Source organism: Myxocyprinus asiaticus, chromosome 12 (genome assembly GCF_019703515.2).
Source record: "Myxocyprinus asiaticus isolate MX2 ecotype Aquarium Trade chromosome 12, UBuf_Myxa_2, whole genome shotgun sequence".
NCBI classification, from domain to species: Eukaryota; Metazoa; Chordata; class Actinopteri; order Cypriniformes; family Catostomidae; genus Myxocyprinus; species Myxocyprinus asiaticus.
In genome coordinates this window covers 37,426,656-37,451,328 of record NC_059355.1, presented here as the reverse complement: position 1 = coordinate 37,451,328, position 24,673 = coordinate 37,426,656, and the positions used below count along the sequence as shown (strand labels likewise).

The following is a 24,673-nucleotide window of genomic DNA, read 5'->3' as shown; positions in this document are numbered from 1 at the left end:
ATTAGCCTGCCTGCAGTCCTGACCATCCCCAGTTGAGAATATGTGGTGCACTGAAGACCCTGTTCAATTGTGCAGCTGAAGACCTGCATAATGGATGAATGGGAGAAAATTCCACTTCTTATACTTAACAAACTTGTGTCTTCAGTGCCAAAATTCTTAATAAGTGTTATTAGAAGAAATGGTGATGTTTCACAGTGGTAAACACTCGACTGTTCTAACTTTTTTGGAGTGTGTTGTAATCATCTGATTTGAAATGACTGTACATAAAAAAAAAAAAAAAATGAAATTCAAGGTAAAACATCATATAATGTTTAGTTGAAGTGCTTTCAATATAGCAAGGGGTGAATATAATTTACAAATAACTTCTTTTTGCTTTTGTAAGCATTTTTCATACTGTCCCAACTTTTGAATTGGGGTTGTAAAATAAAATAGCTTAATTGATTATTTTAAAGAAATCATAATAAAAAATTATTCTACACCACTCATGCCAACATTTATATTTCAAGAATTCCAGCTTTTAATGAGACTTTGATTTTTATTTTCTTTTTTTTTTCTTTTTTTTGATGGATACACCACATTTTTTACTTTAAGCCCCATAAAAATATCAAAATGACTTTGAACTCAGGATTGAAAACATGTTCATTATAGAAGAGGTGTATTGAAATAACAGTTTTTTGTGCATTGCATTTGTAATGTATGTTTTAAAATAATTTAATAGATCTGGACCAAAAAATAATTTGTATCACATTAAGCATCATACACTTTTTTTTTGTGTGTGTGTGTATCTACTTTATGTGAAACAGAAAGATAGATCATTAAGAAAGAAAAAGATTCCCTGACCCACCCCAAAATGATTTTGTAGACTAAGGCCCCACAAAATTTAAGCCACTGAATTGATTAAAACAGTCCTTCAACGAGAATGTACTACAGCATTCCTTTGTGTGCATGAGTGCGTTTAAATGTGTGTGCATGTGTATGCTAGTGAGTGTCTGTGAAATATCATATCTGGTTGGAAGTCAAATGTTATTAATAGATACCGAGAGTGTGTTGAACAGACTGACATCTCTTTGTGAGGACAGCTAAATGGGGCAGATTCAACTGTGTACACACTCTGTTTTCCCTCTGTCACACACACACTTTCTGTCTTTCAAGCATCAAGATCAGAGGTCTGTCTTATTATGCCATGTTCATGCGAGTTTGTTTATGTGCATTTCAAATTTAATCTATGATGCCATCACACTGAAATCCCAATACTCTGACCACAGTAGCTTACAAATTTTTATCTTTATTTTTTTTATTTTTTTTTACACCCAACCCCAATGCATCCACAGTTTACTGTTATCCTTTTAGTCAAAGATGTAAAAAGGATTTATGGTTTAGAATGTGTTGGTGGGAAAGATATGTCAACGCAACTGACTGTCTTGTAGGATAGCTTTGGTATGGCAGCCATTCTTCTGGAGACTGAACAGAGAAAATGTATTGGTAGAAATGACCCGAGCACACATACACAGTAAAACAAAGCTTTGATCAGCCATTTGATTTCCAGTTATGTTGGTTCAGCTTGCATTAACACCACTCAGAAAGGTGTTTCTGTAGCTCAACTGGTAGCACATAGCACAATCAACACTGAGATCATGGGTTTGATTCCCAGGGAATACACATACTGTCATTATTGCAAATAAATCTGGAGTTATAAGTATGAAACTACAGCTATGTAGAAAATTGGTTGCCTGTGATGATGGTCAATTGTGAAGCTTAGACAAGGAAAAAATAGTATTTGACAGAAGAATGCTGTGATTGACCAGTCACAATCAAGGAGCCCAGACAGCTGTGAAATAAATTTAAATAAAGACCATGTTTTATTTGGAATTAAAATAAATCCATGCTTTTGCAGTATGAATAGCATGTGATAGTTTGTTTGCATTTCATAAAACAAATATAACTGAAATAATTGAGAATTTACACAGTGACAGAGGCAAAGATTTCACACTGCTTAAACTTTGACATTTCAAATGTATTTTCAAAGAATTATTCATCTCACGTTCAATATAATGAAAGTTCCATATAATATTATAATTTACTAAAACATTGTAAATGAAATATACAGTAAATGGATTACATGTCAAAATCTCAATTATTTGTCTGTCTTAGCTCCTACTTGGTCTTGTTTTCATTTCAACACTTTTGAATGAGTATCTTTCCTCTGTGCGATAGTCAGTCAGGATATACCAGGTGCCCCAGTAGATGCCATCTGTGATGCCACTGTAACGCCCATGGTAGAAGCGGCCATTGAGGTTAGCAGCCAAACAGGAGTCAAACCACCAGCCTGCACCATAATAACGGGCACAGTTACCAGCAGCATAGCGATCATGATCCCGGTCGTATGTACTGAAAGCTCTGCCGTTATGATTATATTGTTTACTATAGCTGAGTGCATTGCCAGCATCACCATGGTAATCTCGAGCAGTTAGCCGAAACCTTACAGAGAGAAAACACACATCATAAGAAATTGTTACCATGTGTGTTTGTAAAGAGGTGTTGTTATATAATGAGGACCTTAATTGTGGACACCAGACTGTATGTGCTCTGTCCAAAGCATTTTTCTCTTTATCCCTATGTATAAATGCAAAATTTTAAGGATTGTTCAATGAGGGCATGTCATTCAACCGTCCATGTTTGCATCTTTCTGATTTAGCTACTTTAAATGCAATATTTTAAGTGGTGGTCAACCAATATCGATTTTTCAGAGGCAGATGTCAATACAAATATTTTAAGAGCAAGGTAGCCGATTGCCGATATAATGTCAATATACAGTATACATATTATAATTTAATGACAGGAAAATGAGATGTAAACAACCCTAATTTTATACAATGTTTACTCAAAATTCACTTAAAAAAAAAGAAAAAAAGAATTTGTTTAAATTGACAGGAATGCTGGAAACTAACACTTTTGTTAATCACCCAAGTGGGAACGGATATTGGTTCATCTCAAAATGGCCAAATATTGTCCAAAAGACCTTATTCACAGCAGCGCCAGCTTAGATTTTTGATGAGAATGACAATGAGGCTGTTGGGACTGACGTACAGTCTCTTCAATAGGCTGTGTATTTGGATCATTCCGCAGACAAAACATTGAAAAAATACCATTCCAAGAACACTCAGTAGACAAAACAACTCTAGACAACAGTTGTAGAAAATCAGATGGGATATAGGAGCATACAGCTTTATACCATCCATACCATTGACGAGATGGTAAGTCCATCCCTCACAGCCTCGTTTTCATTCCCGTTAAAAATCAAAGATGGCGCTACTGTGAGTAAGGTCTGTTATTTTTAGCCTGGCTGATACAGTATACTGGTCTATCTCTAATTTTAAGGTTCCAATTAGAGCTTGTGTAAATGTTCATATTTGTTTTGAGAAGGTTATGGACTCTGTATAATTTACAGGTAATTATGGGAAACAATTCCTTGTTTGGTTTATAGTTGGATCCATTTCCTACAGCTAGGTTGAAATTTTGCCTTGGCACTGGATTTTAAAAAGAAACTGAGGGAAAGATTCTTAAATCAAAAATGACCACTTTAGCATTAGGCCATGGTTTATGTCTGTGTATGCATATACTTTACCTTTGGTTTTCTCCTGCCACTTTAAAGGTGTTATAGTTAGCATGACGTGTCTGTTCGTGCCAGTCTTGGAGACTGATGCGGAGTGTGTAATGCCCGTTTGCAGTCAGGGCATACAGAACTGCATTTCCTAACCAGTGCTCTGTCTGTGGGGATCCGAATCCATCACGGTATGCTTGCCAGGTTCGGTTAAAATCAATCTGTCCATCAAACCTGCGTTGAAACACCGTCCATCCCCCACCAGCCGAAACCATGTCACACACAGCCTATAGTGAGAAAGGAGCATTAGTTGCACACAGACGCATCGCAAAGAAATCACACATATTCGTAACAATTGCAAACCTAACTACATTTTTACATTTTCTAAATAAAATGTGACTGGTTCTTCCCCATGCACAACTCACTGCCATGATGTTAAGATGTTATGGGTGGTTGCCAGAGTGTTTCTATATGGTTGCTGTGGGGTTCTAAGTGGTTTCTAGCAGGCTGCTGTGGTGTTCTTGGTGGTTGTGAGGGCATTGTTAGGTGGTTGCTAGGGTGTTCTGGGTGGTTGGGTGGGTGGTTTGAGATATTCTTGTCCCGTCCTTCAGTGCAAGTCTATGCAATGTTTTATTGTTTTATTGACCACCAGGCAAAAACCCTACGTTTTACCACAAATTTGTATCTATATATTGTCTAACCCTGAGTATGAACAATAGTGATGGGTGACCCAAGCAAACGCCACTAACTTGGCTTAACAGACATTCTGGAGATTGGATCACACAAAATTTTCCAAAAGTTGTCTCTTCTCTTCTGTTTCTTTATTTTGCAAGAGGAAGGGGGAAATATATGGGAATTTCACAGGACCAATTATAAACAGGTGTGTCTGTGCCTTCTTTTATGTTTGTACCTCTAGTGCTGGCCGCATTGGATCTGGCTGTATGGTGTAGATTCCGTTCTCTTTGATTCCTAATTGGTAGATCTCATGACAGTCTTGAGGGTAAAGCCCTGTGGTGGGAGGCACTGCCATATACACAGAACCAAAACATCTGTGAACATTTGTGCATTAAACATACTAGTACTCTCCTGGGCTGCATGGGACTGTTTGTTCTGTGTGTATCTATCTGTTTGTGTCTCACCTGTAGGAGTCCTTGGTTTGGAGCCATTTGGTGTAGCATGTGTGAAACTCTTCAGCAACAGCAGCAAGTCTTTCTCACCATTTCTGCCTACCGCACTTTCTAAGACAGAGAAGGTGAGACAGACAGTGAAAATGAGTTAAAACAGAAAAAAATAAAATAAATGCATGAATCTAATGTGATAAAGGTTGTTAAATATTAGAAGGTTGTGATTAAATTATCTTTAAAATGGTTTGTTTGCTAGTTAAGTATTTCAGAATAGTTAGGGATTAGTGTGAGGTTATACAAAGGTTAGAGAAAGGTAATGAGTGGGTCAAATGAAGGCTTTCAAGGGTCTACAAGTCCTGCATTCCAAAGAACACCTCTGTTTGCTGAGTGTAAATTGGGAGTTGACTTCATTAAGGGAACAACAGGAATGAGAGAATACTAACAAAAGAACATCAATAGAAAAAGAAGTTAGTGAATTAAAATATTGACCTAATATGATGCAACTGTAAATGTTTAAAGGAACAGTTGACCCAAAACTGAAAATCCTGTCATCACTTACCCACATATTGGATTACTCACCCAGATATGAATGATTTTCATTCTTCCATGGAACACAAAAGTTGAGTTGGAAGAATACCCTTTTCCATGTAATGGAAGTGAATGAGGATTGGGGCTATCAAACTTGAAATTTACAACAAAGCATCATAAAAGCAATTATGATGTCCAGTTCCTGAACAATTAGCTCTTTTGAGCTAGATCAATTAATCAATTGATACAGTTCACAAAACTAACCTGTTCCTCACACAGTCTATCATATGGCTTTAGAAAACTAGGCATGGTGCACAAGTAATATACAGGTGCATCTCAATAAATTAGAATGTCGTGGAAAAGTTCATTTATTTCAGTAATTCAACTCAAATTGTGAAACTCATGTATTAAATAAATTCAGTGCACACAGACTGAAGTAGTTTAAGTCTTTGGTTCTTTTAATTGTGATGATTTTGGCTCACATTTAACAAAAACCCACCAATTCACTATCTCAAAAAATTAGAATACATCATAAGACCAATAAAAAAAAACATTTTTAGTGAATTGTTGGCCTTCTGGAAAGTATGTTCATTTACTGTATATGTACTCAATACTTGGTAGGGGCTTCTTTTGTTTTAATTACTGCCTCAATTCGGCGTGGCGTGGAGGTGATCAGTTTGTCGCACTGCTGAGGTGGTATGGAAGCCCAGGTTTCTTTGACAGTGGCCTTCAGCTCATCTGCATTTTTTGGTCTCTTGTTTCTCATTTTCCTCTTGACAATACCCCATAGATTCTCTATGGGGTTCAGGTCTGGTGAGTTTGCTGGCCAGTCAAGCACACCAACACCATGGTCATTTAACCAACTTTTGGTGCTTTTGGCAGTGTGGGCAGGTGCCAAATCCTGCTGGAAAATGAAATCAGCATCTTTAAAAAGCTGGTCAGTAGAAGGAAGCATGAAGTGCTCCAAAATTTCTTGGTAAACGGGTGCAGTGACTTTGCTTTTCAAAAAACACAATGGACCAACACCAGCAGATGACATTGCACCCCAAATCATCACAGACTGTGGAAACTTAACACTGGACTTCAAGCAACTTGGGCTATGAGCTTCTCCACCCTTCCTCCAGACTCTAGGACCTTGGTTTCCAAATGAAATACAAAACTTGCTCTCATCTGAAAAAGAGGACTTTGGAACACTGGGCAACAGTCCAGTTCTTCTTCTCCTTAGCCCAGGTAAGATGCCTCTGATGTTGTCTGTGTTTCAGGAGTGGCTTAACAAGAGGAATACGACAATTGTAGCCAAATTCCTTGACATGTCTGTATGTGGTGGCTCTTGATGCCTTGACTCCAGCCTCAGTCCATTCCTTGTGAAGTTCACCCAAATTCTTGAATCGATTTTGCTTGACAATCATAAGGCTGCTGTTCTCTCGGTTGGTTGTGCATCTTTTTCTTCCACACTTTTTCCTTCCACTCAACTTTCTGTTAACATGCTTGGATACAGCACTCTGTGAACAGCCAGCTTCTTTGGCAATGAATGTTTGTGGCTTACCCTCCTTGTGAAGGGTGTCAATGATTGTCTTCTGGACAACTGTCAGATCAGCAGTCTTCCCCATGATTGTGTAGCCTAGTGAACCAAACTGAGAGACCATTTTGAAGGCTCAGGAAACCTTTGCAGGTGTTTTGAGTTGATTAGCTGATTGGCATGTCACCATATTCTAATTTTTTGAGATAGTGAATTGGTGGGTTTTTGTTAAATGTGAGCCAAAATCATCACAATTAAAAGAACCAACGACTTAAACTACTTCAGTCTGTGTGCATTGAATTTATTTAATACACGAGTTTCACAATTTGAGTTGAATTACTGAAATAAATGAACTTTTCCACGACATTCTAATTTATTGAGATGCACCTGTATATTTATTTCTTTTTTTTTTTTTTTATGATCATTTATGATCCTTTTATTTCTTTTTCTTTTTTCTTTTTTGAACTTGACAGCCACTGTCCTCTTTCATTCTCATTATAGGGAAAGACTGTCTAGGTAGGATATTCTTAAAAAGAATTAAGGTAACTATTCCTTTAAGGTGAATCAGATAGGTTGTAAATCAGATATGTTATGTAATGTAACAACCTAGCCTGTTGGCCATCTCTCTGAGTCTCTGACTATGACAGTGGAGTTCACATTCTGTCAGCACTGCTGCCATGAGAGCCAAAAAGGCTACCAGTGTGTTAGACCCATCGACCTGACTCACGACCACTGATTCATGCTGCAGCATACAGCGCTGCAGCTGGATGAGACGTTCAGACGTGTCAGACACCTACAGTACAGGACACATACATAAAAACGCACAGACACACACAAAGTAATTATATCTTAAATCTCAGTCATTATAAGTATCTTAGAGTACACTTCAAACTTTTACAATTAATCTCTAATTGGAGGCATAATTAACATGTAATGGAAAGCTTTATTCAACTTTTTTATTGTAAGCCAATTGCCGGTATGTTAACACTTACACTTTTTGCCACATAGTCAGGAGTATTTACTACTGTATCTTTCATGCTCTCTTCATACAGTGTTTCCTGACATCAACAAGCAAATTGTTGGATATTACACTATTGCATATACTATTACTTTCCATCTGTAAAATTAATAAGATGACCATAAACATTGAACCATTAGATAGCCTGGCACTTTGAGATAAGGTGTTACCACTTCCACATTCAAAATTCAAAATTACTTTATATCATGATTTAAGAATTCTAATGTCTCGTGATTGCTATATTTAACATACTCCTAAAATTGCATATTACATCTGACCTATATCTACATGTATACATATACTTGTCTTATAAATACAAATGATCTAGGTATGGTTTTTATCAGGAAATAGCTGTATTATTATTTTTAGTTTTTTTTTTTTTTTTTCTTTAGTAAATTCCATAATTCCAGAATGGATACACATCCTAATGCATTACACCACAATATACACGCCCACACAGAACTAATATCTCTTATTGGGCACCATATTACCAACATTATTGTCTTGCACACATTCAGACACTCACATATGCTTACCTGTGCATTTCTGTGGTTCTCTGGAGTCTTTCTGAGTCGTGAGTCCTGAGTGTGTGGGTGGTGTATTTTGGGGGGCAATGCTGTTGCACTGCAGCCACCCTCACATTTTCTGTTTGGAGGACCGGCCACCAAGATGTCCTTCTGACACAGCACACAGATGCTCATCATGTACACACCCAAAAAAAGCAAGGGCATAACACGCTCACTCACATGCATGCTGCTCAGGCCGCTAGTGGGAAATCGGAGAGGAGTCCAAAGTATATGCACCTGCTTCCTCAGTTATTCTCTCTAGTCCACTGGTGTCTGCAACTTATCTTTAATGATGTTTTCTCTGTCTTTAAAACGGTTGTGCTGTATCTTCTGCAGTCTATCACTCTATCAAGTTCTAAGTCCTTCACATTGTCTTTCTGTCTCACTAGGTGCTCCTCTCGTGTTTTTCTCTTTTATTTGATCTTCTCTCCTCTATCCCTCCCTCTTGCTCTCCCGAGCACTTCCTTTCTGTTTGTGAGGCTCTTTTGGCTCAGATTCCTAGATAACTGCAGCTCTTTGACATGCACTGGTACACCTAGCCCCTAACACACAGACACACACATACTCATACCTACAGTATATACGTACACATACAAGCAAGCAATCACCGTCTGGAATCCTTTCTGGGGTTACACTTTCTAAAACTTACAAATAAATTATCATACATGCTCATACATCACACAAAAATGCAAGAAAAAACATGCTTTGTTCAGGTTTTAGCTTGATATCTTCAGTGTATGTGTCTCATTGTGGAGAGTGTGTAAAGTTTACTGAGTTTGTTAAGGGTCTTAAATATCGTGAGGAATTCCTCTTTTGACTCTCATATTAAAAGACAGACAGACACACACACACATGTTGGTGTGGCTATCCTTATGAGGACTCTCTATAGACATAATGATTTTTATACTGTACGAACTATAGATTCTATCCCCTAACCCTAACTCTACCCCTAAACCTAAAATTTTTATTATGGGGACACTAGAAATGTCCTCATAAACCACTTTTATAGCATAATACCTAATAAACCACCTAAACCTGCCCATACACACACACACACACACACTAATTCATATATACACACAGGCAGTGAAGGATAAAACTCTTTTGAATAGGTTGACCTCTGCTACACTTTGACCTTTAACCTTTCTCTGTCTCCAGGAGGAAGGTGCTAGATCTGTTTTATTGAGGGATGTTTACTCTTTGTGCGCACGTGTGCATGTAATAGGAAGTGGTATGCTATAAATACAAGTGAACTTGTAAACGAGCTAATGGATATTACAGTGGAGGTGTGTTATTCGCCTGTTTTGTTTATCTATTTGGGTCGAAATTAACAGATGTCCTCAAACCACTAAACATTATCTCTAAGCAGCAGGTAATTCACTGGGTTGCAGAAAGATAAAACCATATTTGTTCCATTTATGCAACAATGTTCAGATGTGTATGGGCTGTTATCATCTGTGCTACACCAAGTTTCTGACAAGCTAAACAACTTGTACATACCACGTGTTTTCAAACGTACACAAATCATTACCAGTAGATAGAGTAGAGTTGCCATCTAGTGCTAAATTTGTGCAATGACACCATCAGTCAGTTGTTTTGTAAGAAATATGAGGGGAAACCGAAAAAAAAAAAAAAAAAAAAAGCAAAAATGAAACATTTAAACGCAGATCTTGAACTTCACTTTGTTTTATTCTGCCTTTTTGTTATAGTGCAGTCTATTTCTGCTACTTTGAGTTTCAATTAAACACATTTAGAGAATCAAGTGAATGCTTACAAAAAAAATAAAAATAAATAAATAAATAAATAAATAAAAATTTTTAAAGCCTTTTCACCTGTTTTGTCTCTTTAGGAAACAAAGCTTTGCAAAAATTTGACATGTTGATTCAGGTTTTAAAGCAGTCTTATAAAAGAGACAGCTTCTCCATTTCTGGAGATACTCCATTTACATTTCTCAGTTTCTCTAAAGAAAATTCTTGAATCTGCTGTTTACCTGTGTGAACTTACAAAGTCTTTGATATTTATTGTGCAGTCAAGCAACGCAGCTGCAGGGCTCAATGTTAAGAATTTTTGTCTTACTAGCCCTGCCAACATGTCACTGGCCCCACCACAAAAAGCAACAAATAATAATAATAATAATAATAATAATAATAAAAATTCTAAATAGTATGTTAAGCAATGTATCCTTTACGTTCATGTACCATGAATAAAAAAATAGTATATATATATATATATATATATATATATATATATATATATATATATATATATTAATTATAAATGAATAAAATATAATTATTTATATTTTTCATTAAATGTAAAGTTTTCTTAACAATGAACTAGCTTTGCTGTAAAACGGTGTCATATAATGCAAAACATCAGTGATTCATTTTTACATTTTCAACCAATTCTTATTGATGAATCCATGACAGGGACTAAAAACGAAATGTTTTTCATTTCGGTTGTTCTGAGCAAAAATTTTATTTTTTCATTCCGGTTCATAAGTTTTGCAGCCTGCTTTCCAAAAGGTTACTGGTTAGAACAAAATAAAAGAAAGGTTAATAATGTTATTTTTAAAAATGTCAGTACTCTGCACTAAGGGGTGGGTGAAATACTAATTGCAGTGTTGCCAGATCTCACAAGAGAAACAAGCAACATGGTCTGGAAAAACAAGCCCAAAATAAGCCACTTGCCATATTCGAAAATATGCTTTTATTTTTTTTTTCCATGTGGTGAATTTATTGGCATAATAATCTTAACAAGCAGTTAATTAACAGTTAAGTATAATTTTATTTACAGATCTGCTTCTGAGTCAAAGCCCAGCAGCATCAAATCTGTATTAATGCATCATATCTAACAATAATTCATTGAAGACTTGGACACAACTGAGAAAAGTACTTTTTACTTCTAATAATCTTTTTCTTTGTATCTGGATTAGCCGTGCATGTATATGTAGTAATTATACATAGTTGCTCAAAAGGTCTTCATTCACAGAATGCTTCATCCACAACTGGCAATTAGGCAAAACATTTGTGATGCAGCAGTTTCCTTCAGGATCAAAGCACATGTTTCAATTTATCAGGCAACATGTAGTTCAAAAAATGTACTGTGATAAACCCTTTGGCCTTTGGTTTCATGAAAAAATTATCGGAACCAAAATAATAATCGGTTACCAGCATTTAAAAATAAAGTTTTCACTCCGGAACCATTGAAAATCACTTTGTTCCGGGTTTCTGTTACGTTCTGCTAAAAAATTTAGTTTCTGTTTTCATCCTTGAGCTGTTTTTAGTCCCTGATCTAAGACTATCACAAAATATTCTTACCATTTTGATAAAAAGTCAGTTAGATAATGTTACAAAATGAGCAGAATTTGCTAAGAAATCCACGTTTAAGTCGCAAGGTATAAAAACACATACAAAATCAATGAATGTAACATTTAGCGAAAATGCAGCACTGGACAAAGGCAAGTGAGAGTTACATCAACTGGCCTGAAACTCTCTCCCACTGGCCCAGCGGGCCATCCTTTTTGTTGAGCTCTGCAGGTGGATCTGAAATTGGAGAACATTGATCTCTCATAATAACTGAATAACTTCCACAATGTACATTGTTTAAAAAAGAAGGTGTATATTTATAATAATCGGAGTGACTATTTGCACTAGGTGTAAATAGCACCTGCCACACAGCATGTCTGTTTGCATACAAATAGTCTGGTAGAAACAGTGAAATTAAAGGCAAACTGCACCCCCAAGTGCCGCTTCATTGGCATCATGTGCAAAGACACTGTGGGTGTGTTTTTTGACCTGGGTTCGATCCCCAGTTTTTCCTGTTTTCTGTCACCACTCTGAATATTTCCTTTAATACTACTTATAATAATAAATACAAATTAATATAAAGGTTGATTTCCTTGCAGTGATTTGGTCACGGTGAAGGTTGAGAGAGTTTTGATCCGGGTCAAATTAACCATGGTTTTCCTATAGTAATATTGCATTAACCATGTTTTTGGCAGAAGCTATACATTTAATGCAATTAACCATGGTGTTACTACAGTAATATTGTATTAATATAGTAACCACAGTAACCAATTTCGTGGTTACTGTGATTTTGCTCCAAAGCACCATGGTTAAACTATTACTGTAGAAAAAAAACATGGTTCATTTTTGTAAGGGAAGGTTAGGGTTAGGTTTAGGGGTGCCTGTAGGACTTTGAATAAATAAACACGCTGCAGTGATGCACCTATACTGTATGTTAGTTCTTAATTAAGGGTACAAATAGTATCTGCTAGAATTGGCAAAGGGGTGCAGATAGTATCTAACACTATTTGCATTTAGTGTAAACATGCTTTTGATTGCTATTTACACTTAGTGCAAATAGCCTCTGCCTTAATGTTTTAAAGTCCCCAGGGATTTCCTGTTATGATTATATATTAACCAAACCTGGATCTGACAGGTTTTAAACAGGCCTACTTTTTGGCGACCCCTGAAATAATTACACTGCTCATGGCACTTTAGGGGCGGAGTTCTCACCCCAAAAATTATTTAAAATGCCCCTGAACTATTCACAGCCTGAGACTCATTTTTAAACCAAACAAACACATAAGTAAAATATGATCATATTAGTAAGTACTTGAAATTAGTACTCTCAACACCCAAATAGTTTTTAGATACAGATGTAAAAGGAGGATGCACAGAAGAATTCTCATGCCAGGAATGCACCACTTTGGGCATTTTAAAACTCGAAATATGTGGCGACTTCACAGTAGCAAAAAACAAAAACACCCCAAAATTTTCAAGATTTATTTCAAGACTTTACTTAAATAAGACTTTACCTTATAAGAAGTTAGACTTAAGTCTTTCATAAATGGCAGAGTCTACCGTTCCAGGAAGACAAAATGAAATACAAAGAGAAAAGTTTGCCAATACAGCCACGCGAGGGCGTTTAATGTGTTAGTTGAGTGAAATTAAACTTCTCGTATCTCGAGGACATTTGGTAAACTCGATATAAGTAATATAATTCTTGCTTCTTGAGTTTCTTAATTATTTTCTTACGCCTAATACACGGACTGTCAGTATATCCATAAAAAGTTTTTTGATCGCAAAGTTGGTGCCCCTACCCGCAATCGTAAAATATTCTGTGGGTGAGATCTTTTCTTTGCTTGCTCTAGACAGAGTGTCACGTTTATGTAACGTCTTTCGCACACTGCTAGAAAGAGCATCGTCTGCTCTTTCCAAATAAATAATCCGAATGAGTAATATGCGTTGAAACAACAAGATAGAAGCTCCCAAAGTCGTGGAAGAAAACACAACTCCACAAGCGCCTCTGCCGACTGTGTTGTTGTTGTTCTCAATCACGTCCGCGTATCTCCGTTAAATGCGAATCATGAAACTCGGGGATAATACGCGCATCTCTGAGCCGCTTCACACATATACGCATCAAGTTTGATCATGTCTGAACAAATCGAAGAGTCAGCGCCTGAAAAAGCTCCTGCTCCAAAAACAACCAAAACCAAGAATGCACCGGCGAGTAAGACAAAACCTGCCGTAACTGCCTCTCCAGCTAAAAAGAAGAAAAAGAAGAGCAAGGGGCCCGGCAAGTACAGCCAGCTCGTCATTGATGCGATCCGAACATTGGGTGAGAAAAACGGCTCGTCCCTTTTCAAGATATTCAATGAAGCGAAGAAAGTGAGCTGGTTTGATCAGCAGAATGGTCGCATGTATCTGCGCTATTCTATCCGCGCGCTCCTGCTGAACGACACGCTCGTGCAAGTGAAGGGGCTGGGAGCCAATGGTTCATTCAAGCTTAATAAAAAGAAATTTGAGAAAAAGGCAAAGAAAAGTGCAGCCAAGGCGACCAAAACAGAGAAGTCTGAAAAACCGGCGTCCAAAAAAGCTGTGCCAAAGAAAGTGAGTGCAAAGAAGAGCGCCAAAAAGAGCCCGGTTAAAAAGAAGACTTCCACAACCACGAAGAAACCGAGCGTGAAGAAGACGACAACCAAACCGAAGAAAGCAGCTGCCAAAAAGCCAAAAGTCGTGGAGAAGAAAGCGACAAAGGCAAAGAAACCCAAATAGACTTTCTGATATATATATATATATATATATATATATATATATCTTTTTTTTTTTTTCAATAGTACTGAGATATAGGGGGAAGCGTTTTTAACTTTTGGATAAATTCGGATTTGATTCCTTAAAATCGCTTATGATTACTTGGGACTAATTCAATATTATTAATTATATATATATATATATATATATATATATATATATATATATATTTTTTTATTTTTTTTTATTTTTTTTTAAGGTCTTCTAGAAACAGCTTCCCGGAGTCGCAGACACACCCACTTTAGTTTCTGCGCTGCAAGACGTCATACTTTTCAGAACTGAAAGCAACACTGCTGCTGTTTTGATTTTGCTCGCTGCAGTAAAAAAAAAAAAAATTGGCTACTGGCTTTGAATTTGTCTGTTTGATGAAAATGTTGGTGACGCTTTGTAAATAGAATTTAGCATTAGAATATTTTATACGTCTGTTAGACTACTTCATCCCTGCATTGTATCCCTGAACCTGTCTGCAAATCTGTATGTAAAATAAAACCTCTCTCTCTCTCTCTCTTTTATTATTATTAATTTTTTTTAATAAAAACGACTGTACGACTACTTCTGTTGAGTGTTAATACGTGATCATTCCAACTTGAAAATGTGCCCAATTTAAAGGTATTGTAGGTTAGAAAACTGTTTTTTCCAAAGCAAGAACAGCAAATTATGACAACAGATACATTTCAATGAAGAATGCTTCAATTATGTTTTGCCATTAGATCCCTCTTCCACTCAATCCCTGCTAGTCTACTCGGTTAATAGTCCTCTTGCAAATTTTGATAATTAAATATGATTAACACAGAATTATGAAAAGACTAACAATAAATGAAAAGCAGTGAAGATAAAAAAAAGATAAAATAATAAAAAAAATACATTGTATTAAAACCAAATGATCTGAATGGCAATTTCAACTTAAATGCTGCAAATACAACTAGCTTGAACTGTAAAAATAAATAAAAACAAGTTGGGCAGGTGTCCTACAGTTACCAGAATAAATCCAACTGAACATGTTTTTGTGGGGAGAAATGTAAAATAATAAAATGAATCAATAGCTACACTATGATTCCTCGTTTAACCACATATTTTGTACCACTGTAAACTGCAGTGGCCTGTTAAATGAATATTCTGGGTAGCTACAATACAAGTTAAGCTCAGTCAACATGATTTGTGGCATAATGTTGATTACCACGAAAAATAATGTAATTTCGACTCATCCCTCCTTTTCTTTAAAATAAGCAAAAATTGAGGTTACATTGAGGCACTTACAATAAAATGCTGTCCATTGAGCTTAAAGGGTTAGTTCATCCGAAAATGAAAATTCTCTCATCATTAACTCACCCTCATGCCATCCCAGATGTGTATGACTTTCTTTCTTGTGCTGAACACAAACAAAGATTTTAGAAGAATATTTCAGCGCTGTAGGTCCATACAATGCAAGTGAATGGGTACCAAAATTTGGTAGCTCCAAAATTCACATAAAGGCAGCATAAAAGTAATCCACAAGACTCCCATAGTTAAATTTATATCTTCAGAAGCGATATTATAGGTGTGGGTGAGAAACAGATCAATGTTTAAGTCCTTTATTACTATAAATTATCCTCATTGCCCAGTACGTTGCGATATGCATGAAGAATGCAAACCGCCAAAAACAAAAGAAGAAGAATGTGAAAGTGGAGATTGATAATAATATGACTTTTTATTATATTAATCTGTTTCTCACCCACACTTATCACTTCAAAATACATGGATTTAACCACTGGAGTCATATGGATTATTTTTATGCTGCCTTTATGCGCATCTGGAGCTGCAAAATTGTGGTACCCAATCACTTGCATTGTGATGACCTACAAAGCTGAAATATTCTTCTAAAAATCTTCGTTTGTGTTCAGATGAAGAAAGAAAATCATCAGCCGAGTTCAGAATCTCATAGGCCTACTAATATACTACTCTTACTAGTTCTGCCATAGACAGATATGATTCCGAATTCAGTCATACACATCTGGGATGGCATGAGGGTGAGTAAATGATGAGAGAATTTTCATTTTTGGGTGAACTATATCTTTAACTTGTATTGAACCCACTGAGTCCTTCCAGTTAATGAAGTACTTGCAGGTATGTCAAATGAGCTCTATTTTAATATCAGATGAACTATCATAGTGTCCACCCCTTTTTTACCGAACAAGTGGTATCTCCCGATGACTGCTCACGGAAGTCGCCCGGTGTTTGTAGCACTTCCGTCTTCTGCACCATCGGGTACTCAGAAATGGTAGGACTGTCTTTCAACACAACATAACAGATCTATTAAGACAATATGCACCATTTGTGTTACGTGAATGAAATTATCGTTTTCATACAATTGTTTGGGTCCTGATTGTTTTCTGCACTGATTGGAAGTTGCTAAATCGGCTAATAATGCTAAACAGCTAGCTTACATCCACACCCATATTTCCCTTTCGCCTTAGCATTTGGTGTTTACTGACATTGCCAACGATTTTTTTATGTGGCATTCTTTTGCGAGCAAAGTCAAATTGACCTCCTTTCGTATAAACCGATGGCGAGAAATTAACTGATAGACAGCCCATAATTGTCAAGTACAACAAAGTACTATGTTTATGCTTTAGCCTACATTTCACTCTTCAGTGAAATTAGTATGGTATCCTGTGCTTTTTACCTCTTTTGTAACACAACTGACTGTACAGATAGTTACTCAACCTACTTATTTAATATGTATTGCAGAATTTGCTGTCTAACACTATTAACTTTCCTTAGAAGTATTATATATTTGAGCAGACAACTGTCTGTTTTATTTCTAGTTTCGTAATAACTATGTGGTTATGTAGTTATTTCGGAAGTCATCATAACTATAAGTTAAATAAGGTCAGTGTTTTAATAATGCATACAGTGGTTTTCAAGGGTTTGCACTTCCTCCATGGCATGCATTTAAGTTCAGGAAGTGACAAGTGACCAACATCAAACAGCGCAAATTCTATGAAAGTGCATTCTACAAAGACATATATGGTGTTTGCAGCTGTTTGACTGAACAACTTAATAGTGTGTACAGCATTTTTTTCCTTTAGAGGGCTTGTGGAGGACTATAGCATCCCAAGAATTACCCTGCAGGTTCAGATGTGTGTGAAGGAAAACAGAATTGTGAACCATTTGCTATCTTCGTGCTGGCTGTGATGTTGCAGAGGTGATTCATTATACCGAGAACTGATTTAGTTGTTTATTTGTTTCGGCAGACGGCGACTCTGCGTCCGTACCTGAATGCAGTGCGTGCTACACTGCAGGCAGCTCTCTGTCTGGAGAACTTCTCCTCACAGGTGGTCGAACGACACAACAAACCTGAGGTCGAAGTCCGGTAAGTGTATGTGAGATTCATGTTGCCTTTTTGACAGTTGTAGTATGTTTGCAGTATGAGCGCTTTGGCAATAGCTGTGATTGAAATAGCATACTAGCATAAAACATACTGTATCTAACAGGTACATGCACATTTTTGGTATGTGCATGGTACCTAAATGACCTACTGTATTTGCCATTAGCTCAAAACCTTAAACACTGTTTTTTTTTTTTTTTTTTTTTTTACGGGAATAAAAGCAAAGCTTTCAAAGATTGTTCAGCTGGCAAAACATTAAAAAATACTTTATTCCAAAAGTTTAAAGGGGACAAGAAACTTTCCAGGAGACAAAAATTTTATGTGACCTAGTCAAACCCATTGAACAGACCTCGCTTTCATCCCACACTGGGTCATTTTTTTGTTTGTGTCAAATTAAATATGTTGTCTGCCCTGACACTGTCCATACAGCCAAACATAATAGCTTTGCCCACAGTGCAATGTTGTCAATGAGCATCCAAACTTTCATTTCATCTTTTAAAGAAATAGGGTTAGTGGATATGCATGAATGTCTGGTAACGTTTTATTCATGAGCATCTAGGCTTTATTTTATATTAAGTTTTGCCACTCATCTGAAGGACCTCATTGCTTTTCTGATGGTGGTTATTTAAAGGTGTTTAAAATTGCACGTCATTGTTGTTATGGGAGTTGTCTCACTATATGTGCGATTTGGAACATTTGTCATGGTTAATATATTTTAATAACAAAGACACATGGTGGGTCATTTACTTAATCTTGTGATGTGCATTGAACTGAAACCTAATGTCAATGGAAATTAGGTAGACTGTAGGTCATATGGCAGCGATTCAGCATAACAGTTTGAAACCATTGTTGTTGTATGCTGCATACTTAGTATTCCTATATATCAAATAGCATCTAGACCATTTGTATTGTAGTCAGTATGATACTGTGTTGTTTTGAACACAGCATGTCTCCTTTGTGTCTTATTCTTACACAAGTATCTGTGTCTTTCTCTCCAGGAGCAGCAAGGAGTTGTTACTTCAGCCTGTTGTGATCAGTAGGAATGATAAAGAGAAGGTTCTAATAGAAGGTTCCATCAACTCTGTGCGAGTCAGCATTGCTGTAAAACAGGTAATCCCAAATTCTCTCTTGTTAATGTTCCTTAGGTTTTACAGGTCTTGAATATTTCACAAACTAATAATAAAAAAAGAGAACTATTGTCATGGCGATGAGGTAAAAATACTCAGTTCATGAAAATGCATGGTTTCACTCTGACTCACTTATACATACTCCGTCCACTGAAAGTGATAGGCCACACACACAAGAACAGTTGATGTCAGAAGTTTACATAGACATTAGCCAAATACATTTAAACTCAGTTTTTCACAATTCCTGACATTTAATCGAAGAAAACATTCCCTGTCTTAGGTCAGTTAGGATCACTACTTTATTTTAAGAATGCAAAATGTCAGAATAATAGTAGAGAGAATGATTTATTTCAGCTTTAATTTTTTTCATTACATTCCCAGTGGGTCAGAAGTTTACATACAATTTGTTAGTATTTCGTAGCATTGCCTTTAAATTGTTTAACTTGGATCAAACATTTTGGGTAGCCTTCCAAAAGCTTCTCACAATAATTTGCTGGAATTTTGGCCCATTCCTCCAGACAGAACTGGTGTAACTGAGTCAGGTTTGTAGGGCTCCTTGCTCGCACACACTTTCTCAGTTCTGCCCACAAATTTTCTATCAGATTGAGGTCAGGGCTTTGTGATGGCCACTTCAATATCTTGACTTTGTTGTCCTTAAGCCATTTTGCCACAACTTTGGAGGTTTGCTTGTGGTCATTGTCCAATTGGAAGACCCATTTGTGACCGAGCTTTAACTTTCTGGCTGATGTCTTGAGATGTTGCTTCAATAGATCCACATCATTTTCCTTCCTCATGATGCCATCTATTTTGTGAAGTGCACCAGTCCCTCCTGCAGCAAAGCACCCCCATAACATGATGCTGCCACCCCCATGCTTCACGGTTGGGATGGTTTTCTTTGGCTTGCAAGCCTCACCCTTTTTCCTCCAAACATAACGATGCTCATTATGGCCAAACAGTTACATTTTTGTTTCATCAGACCAGAGGACATTTCTCCAAAAAGTAAGATCTTCCTTCCCATGTGCACCTGCAAACTGTATTCTGGCTTTTTTATGGCGGTTTTGGAGCAGCGGCTTCTTCCTTGCTGAGCAGCCTTTCAGGTTATGTCGATATAGGACTCATTTTACTGTGGATGTAGATACTTGTCTACCTGTTTCCTCCAGCATCTTCACAAGGTCCTGTGCTGTTGTTTTGGGATTGATTTGCACTTTTCGCACCAAACTACATTCATCTCTAGGAGACGGAATGCATCTCCTTCCTGAGCGGCATGATGGCTGCGTTGTCCCATGGTGTTTATACTTGCGTACTATTGTTTGTTCAGATGAACGTGGTAACTTCAGGCATTTGGAAATTGCTCCCAAGGATGAAGCAGACTTGTGGGGGTCCACAATTTTTTTTCTGAGGTCTTGGCTGATTTCTTTTGATTTTCCCTTGATGTCAAGCATAGAGGCACTGAGTTTGAAGGTAGGCCTTAAAATACATCCACAGGTACACCTCCAATTGACTCCAGTTAGCCTATCAGAAGCTAATTGCTTAAAGGCTTGGCATCATTTTCTGGAATTTTCCAAGCTGCTTTAAGGCACAGTTAACTTAGTGTATGTAAACTTCTCACTGGAATTGTGATATAGTCAATTAAAAGTGAAACAATCTGTCTGTAAACAATTGTTGGAAAAATTACTCGTGTCATGCACAAAGTAGATGTCCTAAATGACTTGCCAAAACTATAGTTTACTAATATGAAATCTGTGGAGTGGTTAAAAAATTAGTTTTAATGACTTTAACCTAAGTGTATGTAAACGTCTGACTTCAACTGTATGTGAGTGATGCACTTTTCTAACAGAACACGCTAAGAATCCAATACAGAACTCGTGTGTCATTTCTGTTTGAAATTGTTTTAAACTGTGATTGGATGATGCACCTCAATTGGTCCTTTAAAGGCTGATGAGATTGAAAAGATCCTGTGCCATAAGTTCATGCGCTTTATGATGATGAGAGCTGAGAACTTCTTCATTCTGAGGAGAAAACCTGTGGAGGTGAGGGAGAGCAAAATGTGATATATATATATATATATATCTATATATATCTATCTTTGTGCTTGCAGTGCATTTTTTCTTATTTACTTGGTTCAATTTTGCCTTTTTTATATTGTCCTTTTGCCAAAAAACTAGTTTAAAATATAGTTAATAATAATAATAAAAAAAGAATATGTAGTGAAATGTCCACATGAATATTATATTTTAGCAGTAAATTGCTCTGTTTTTTTTTTTTCTTCTATCCTCTCTTTCCTCAGGGATATGACATCAGTTTCCTCATTACTAACTTCCACACAGAACAGATGTACAAGCATAAGTTAGTGGACTTTGTCATCCATTTTATGGAGGAGATCGATAAGGAAATCAGCGAAATGAAACTGTCTGTCAATGCAAGGGCCCGCATAGTTGCAGAGGAGTTCCTCAAAAATGTGAGTCTCTCCTGATTTTATAGAAATATAACAGATTTTACAGAATGAGAATTTGCTGTCTCACCAACATCATCTCATGCTGTATTCTTTTGGTGCTCAACAGTTTTAGGAAATGAACAGCACCCTCTGCTGGCTGCAATACTCCTGTTACCTTGGTCACCAGAAAAGTGGATGGAGAGTTTTGGGGCCAGTAAGGAGGAGTTAAAGTGTAACAGTTGGATCCAGAGGGTGGGCCCTCTATCACAGGAATGAATTTTGAGTATTGCAGTAATTTAACTCAAGAGCAGAGTAATGGAGCAAAGTCCAGAGTAAAGTCGGGCATGGTACTTCTTTTGCTGTTCTGTTCTAAACCGTTTTAATTTTTTGTTTGATTTTTGTTTTTGTTTTGTTTTTTTATATTTGTTTTGTTTTTATTTTCTCCCCTTTTTCTCCCCAATTTGGAATGCCCAATTCCCAATGCGCTCGTGGTGGTGTAGTGACTCACCTTAATCCGGGTGGCTGAGGACGAATCTCAGTTTCCTCCGTGTCTGAGACTGTCAATCAACGCATCTTTTCACGTGGCTTGAGCGCGTTACCGTGGAGACATAGCGCGTGTGGAGGCTTCATGCTGTTCTCCGCGGCATCACAACTCACCATGCGCCCCACCGAGAGCGAACCACATTATAGTGACCACGAGGAGGATACCCCATGTGACTACCCTCCCTAGCAACTGGGTCAATTTTGTTGCTTAGGTGACCTGGCTGGAGTCACTCAGCACACCATGGATTCAAACTCGCAACTACAGGGGTGGTAGTCAGCATCATTACTCACTGAGCTTCCCAGGCTCCTTAAAAATGTGTTAATGCCCTTTTGCAAACAACCCAATTTTCTTTTTAAAGTATTCTGTTCCTCTGCACTCTAAAGTTCCATTTATAAATTCTGTCCTTCTTGTTATCTTATTTTAGATCCCTCATTATCATTTTTTTTATAGTAAAGCGCTCACAGCGTTGCAATATTCTGAATATGCCTCAGCTTTCCCTTGTGCTCATGAATATTTATAAGTTTGTACATATTAAAAATGCTTAGACTCATTTTACCTATGCCTTTCTAACAAACTTTAAAATCAGGGTGAGTCTATATAGAAAAAAGCAAAACAATCAATGCTCATGAGCACAAAGGAAAAATATTGTACCAATAATTTAAACGGTTTGTTTTGTCAGTGTTTCTTTTACAAATATGTATACTGTGTTCAAATGACCATTTTCATGTTGAGTTTTGATATAAATAAACCCTCACGCTGGTGCACACAGATCTTACAAACCATATCATTGATAGGAAAATATTGATGACAATAGCGATGCTAAATAAATCCCTTTATTGTTTGTATTTTTTGTGTACTGTGGAAATGACAGCTCTTGGTTCACACACAATATGCCAGTATTCCATAATTACCATTGCATTGAATTTTGGAAAGTTGAGGTAAGAAAGCGTTCTATTTTTAAATGTTTGGCCTTCATACGTTATTCAAATGTTGATCCTACAAGTTAGTGAGGTTAACTGCTGTAAGGCAGTATATACACAGTTGTGCTCAAATGTTTGCATACCCTTGGAGAATTGGTAATATATGTACCATTTTAAAGAAAACATGAGTGAGCAGGCAAAACACATTTCTTTTATTTCTTATGGGATTCATATTCAACTGTAGGTTATAACAGAATGGCATAATCATAAAACAAAACATGGCAACAAAGAAAACAATTAAATGACACCTGTTCAAAAGTCTGCATACCCTTAGTTTTTAATACTGTGTATTGCCCCTTTAGCATCAATGACAGCGTGCAGTCTTTTGTAATAGTTGTCTATGAGGCCCCAAATTCTTGCAGGTGGTATAGCTGCCCATTCGTCTTGGCAAAATGCCTCCAGGTCATGCAAAGTCTTTGTTCGTCTTGCATGAACCACACGTTTGAGATCTCCCCAGAGTGGCTCGATGATATTAAGGTCAGTAGACTGTGATGGCCACTCCAGAACCTTCACCTTTTTCTGCTGTAACTATTGGAGGGTCAACTTGGCCTTGTGCTTAGGGCCATTATCGTGCTGGAAAGTCCAAGAGCGTCCCAATGCGCAGCTTTCGTATAGAAGAATGCAAATTGTCTGCCAGTATTTTCTGACAACATGCTGCATTTATCTTGCCATCAATTTTCACAAGATTCCCCGTGCCTTTAGATCTCACACACCCCCAAAACATCAGTGAGCCACCACCATGCTTCACAGTGGGGATGGTATTCTTTTCACTATAGGCCTTGTTGACCCCTCTCTAAACATAGCACTTATGGTTGTGTCCATATTACAAATTACAGTGTGCCAGAAGCTGTGAGGCATGTCAAGGTGTTGTCGGGCATATTGTAACCGGGCTTTTTTGTGGCATTGGCACAGTAAAGGCTTCTTTCTGGCAACTCGACCATGCAGCTCATTTTTGTTGAAGTATCGTCGTATTGTGCTCCTTGAAACAACCACACTGTCTTTTTCCAGAACAGCCTGTATTTCTCCTGAGGTTACCTGTGGGTTTTTCTTTGTATCCCGAACAATTCTTCTGGCAGTTGTGGCTGAAATCTTTCTTGGTCTACCTGACTTTGGCTTGGTATCAAGAGATCCCTGAATTTCCCATTTCTTAATAAGTGATTGAACAGTACTGACTGGCATTTTCAAGGCTTTGGATATCTTTTTATATCCTTTTCCATCTTTATAAAGTTCCATTACCTTGTTACGCAGGTCTTTTGACAGTTCTTTTCTGCTCCCCATGGCTCAGTATCTAGCCTGCTCAGTGCATCCACGTGAGAGCTAACAAACTCATCGACTATTTATACACAGACACTATTTGCAATTTAGGAAGCCACAGGTGTGGGAAATTAAACTTTAATTGCCATTTAAACCTGTGTGTGTCACCTTGTGTGTCTGTAACAAGGCCAAACATTCAAGGGTATGTAAACTTTTGATCAGGGCCATTTGGGTGATTTCTGTTATCATTATGATTTAAAAAGGAGCCAAACAACTATGTGATAATAAATGGCTTTATATGATCACTATTCTTAAATAAAAGATCAAGATTGCATGATCAGTCATATTTTCAAAATCAATGGCAAAATTTCACAATTTCTGCCAGAGTTTGCAAACTTTTGAGCACAACTGTATATATATATATATATATATATATATATATATATATATATATATATATATATATATATACACACACACACTATATTGCCAAAAGTATTCGTTCACCCATCC

The 24,673-nt window shown here is 37.0% G+C and overlaps 3 protein-coding genes across 4 annotated transcripts; 2 read left to right on the top strand and 1 right to left on the bottom strand.

The window, feature by feature from the left end:
- Window positions 1-1,836: 1,836 nt before the first annotated feature.
- Window positions 1,837-8,491, bottom strand: si:ch211-157b11.8 (fibroleukin). The gene is made up of 6 exons (XM_051711633.1): window positions 8,327-8,491; window positions 7,379-7,565; window positions 4,741-4,839; window positions 4,512-4,624; window positions 3,626-3,888; window positions 1,837-2,478 (listed from the first exon to the last, which is right to left on the bottom strand). Exons 1-6 carry the CDS (start codon window positions 8,489-8,491, stop codon window positions 2,148-2,150), a joined length of 1,158 nt encoding a protein of 385 aa, XP_051567593.1. The 3' UTR covers window positions 1,837-2,147.
- A 5,236-nt stretch (window positions 8,492-13,727) lies between these two features.
- LOC127449506 (histone H1.10-like) lies at window positions 13,728-14,957 on the top strand. Of its 2 annotated transcripts, XM_051712991.1 has the most exons (2): window positions 13,728-14,400; window positions 14,654-14,957. In XM_051712991.1, the coding sequence occupies exons 1-2, from the start codon at window positions 13,795-13,797 to the stop codon at window positions 14,660-14,662; spliced, it is 615 nt and encodes a 204-aa protein (XP_051568951.1). In that variant the 5' UTR covers window positions 13,728-13,794; the 3' UTR covers window positions 14,663-14,957. The 2 variants fall into 2 exon arrangements, with proteins under 2 accessions (XP_051568951.1, XP_051568950.1); XM_051712990.1 differs by lacking the exon at window positions 14,654-14,957 and having other exon boundaries at window positions 13,730-14,471.
- A 1,693-nt stretch (window positions 14,958-16,650) lies between these two features.
- LOC127449313 (actin-related protein 2/3 complex subunit 4) lies at window positions 16,651-22,771 on the top strand. Its single transcript, XM_051712663.1, has 6 exons — window positions 16,651-16,711; window positions 17,688-17,806; window positions 18,820-18,931; window positions 20,883-20,978; window positions 21,236-21,406; window positions 21,510-22,771. The coding sequence occupies exons 1-6, from the start codon at window positions 16,709-16,711 to the stop codon at window positions 21,513-21,515; spliced, it is 507 nt and encodes a 168-aa protein (XP_051568623.1). The 5' UTR covers window positions 16,651-16,708; the 3' UTR covers window positions 21,516-22,771.
- The last annotated feature ends 1,902 nt before the right edge of the window (window positions 22,772-24,673 follow it).

What these genes read in the sequence shown, in the direction of transcription:
- LOC127449506 (XM_051712990.1), top strand. Translation starts at nt 13,795, where the DNA reads ATGTCTGAACAAATCGAAGAGTCAGCGCCTGAAAAAGCTCCTGCTCCA.
- LOC127449313 (XM_051712663.1), top strand. An exon ending in AAACCTGAGGTCGAAGTCCG is followed by an intron (nt 17,807 to 18,819) that starts GTAAGTGTATGT and finishes CTTTCTCTCCAG; the next exon opens with GAGCAGCAAGGAGTTGTTAC. An exon ending in TCAGCATTGCTGTAAAACAG is followed by an intron (nt 18,932 to 20,882) that starts GTAATCCCAAAT and finishes GGTCCTTTAAAG; the next exon opens with GCTGATGAGATTGAAAAGAT.
- si:ch211-157b11.8 (XM_051711633.1), bottom strand. Translation starts at nt 8,491, where the DNA reads ATGAGCATCTGTGTGCTGTGTCAGAAGGACATCTTGGTGGCCGGTCCT. An exon ending in AGAGATGGCCAACAGGCTAG is followed by an intron (nt 4,840 to 7,378) that starts GTTGTTACATTA and finishes TCTCTGTCTTAG; the next exon opens with AAAGTGCGGTAGGCAGAAAT. An exon ending in CAATGCGGCCAGCACTAGAG is followed by an intron (nt 3,889 to 4,511) that starts GTACAAACATAA and finishes TTCTCACTATAG; the next exon opens with GCTGTGTGTGACATGGTTTC.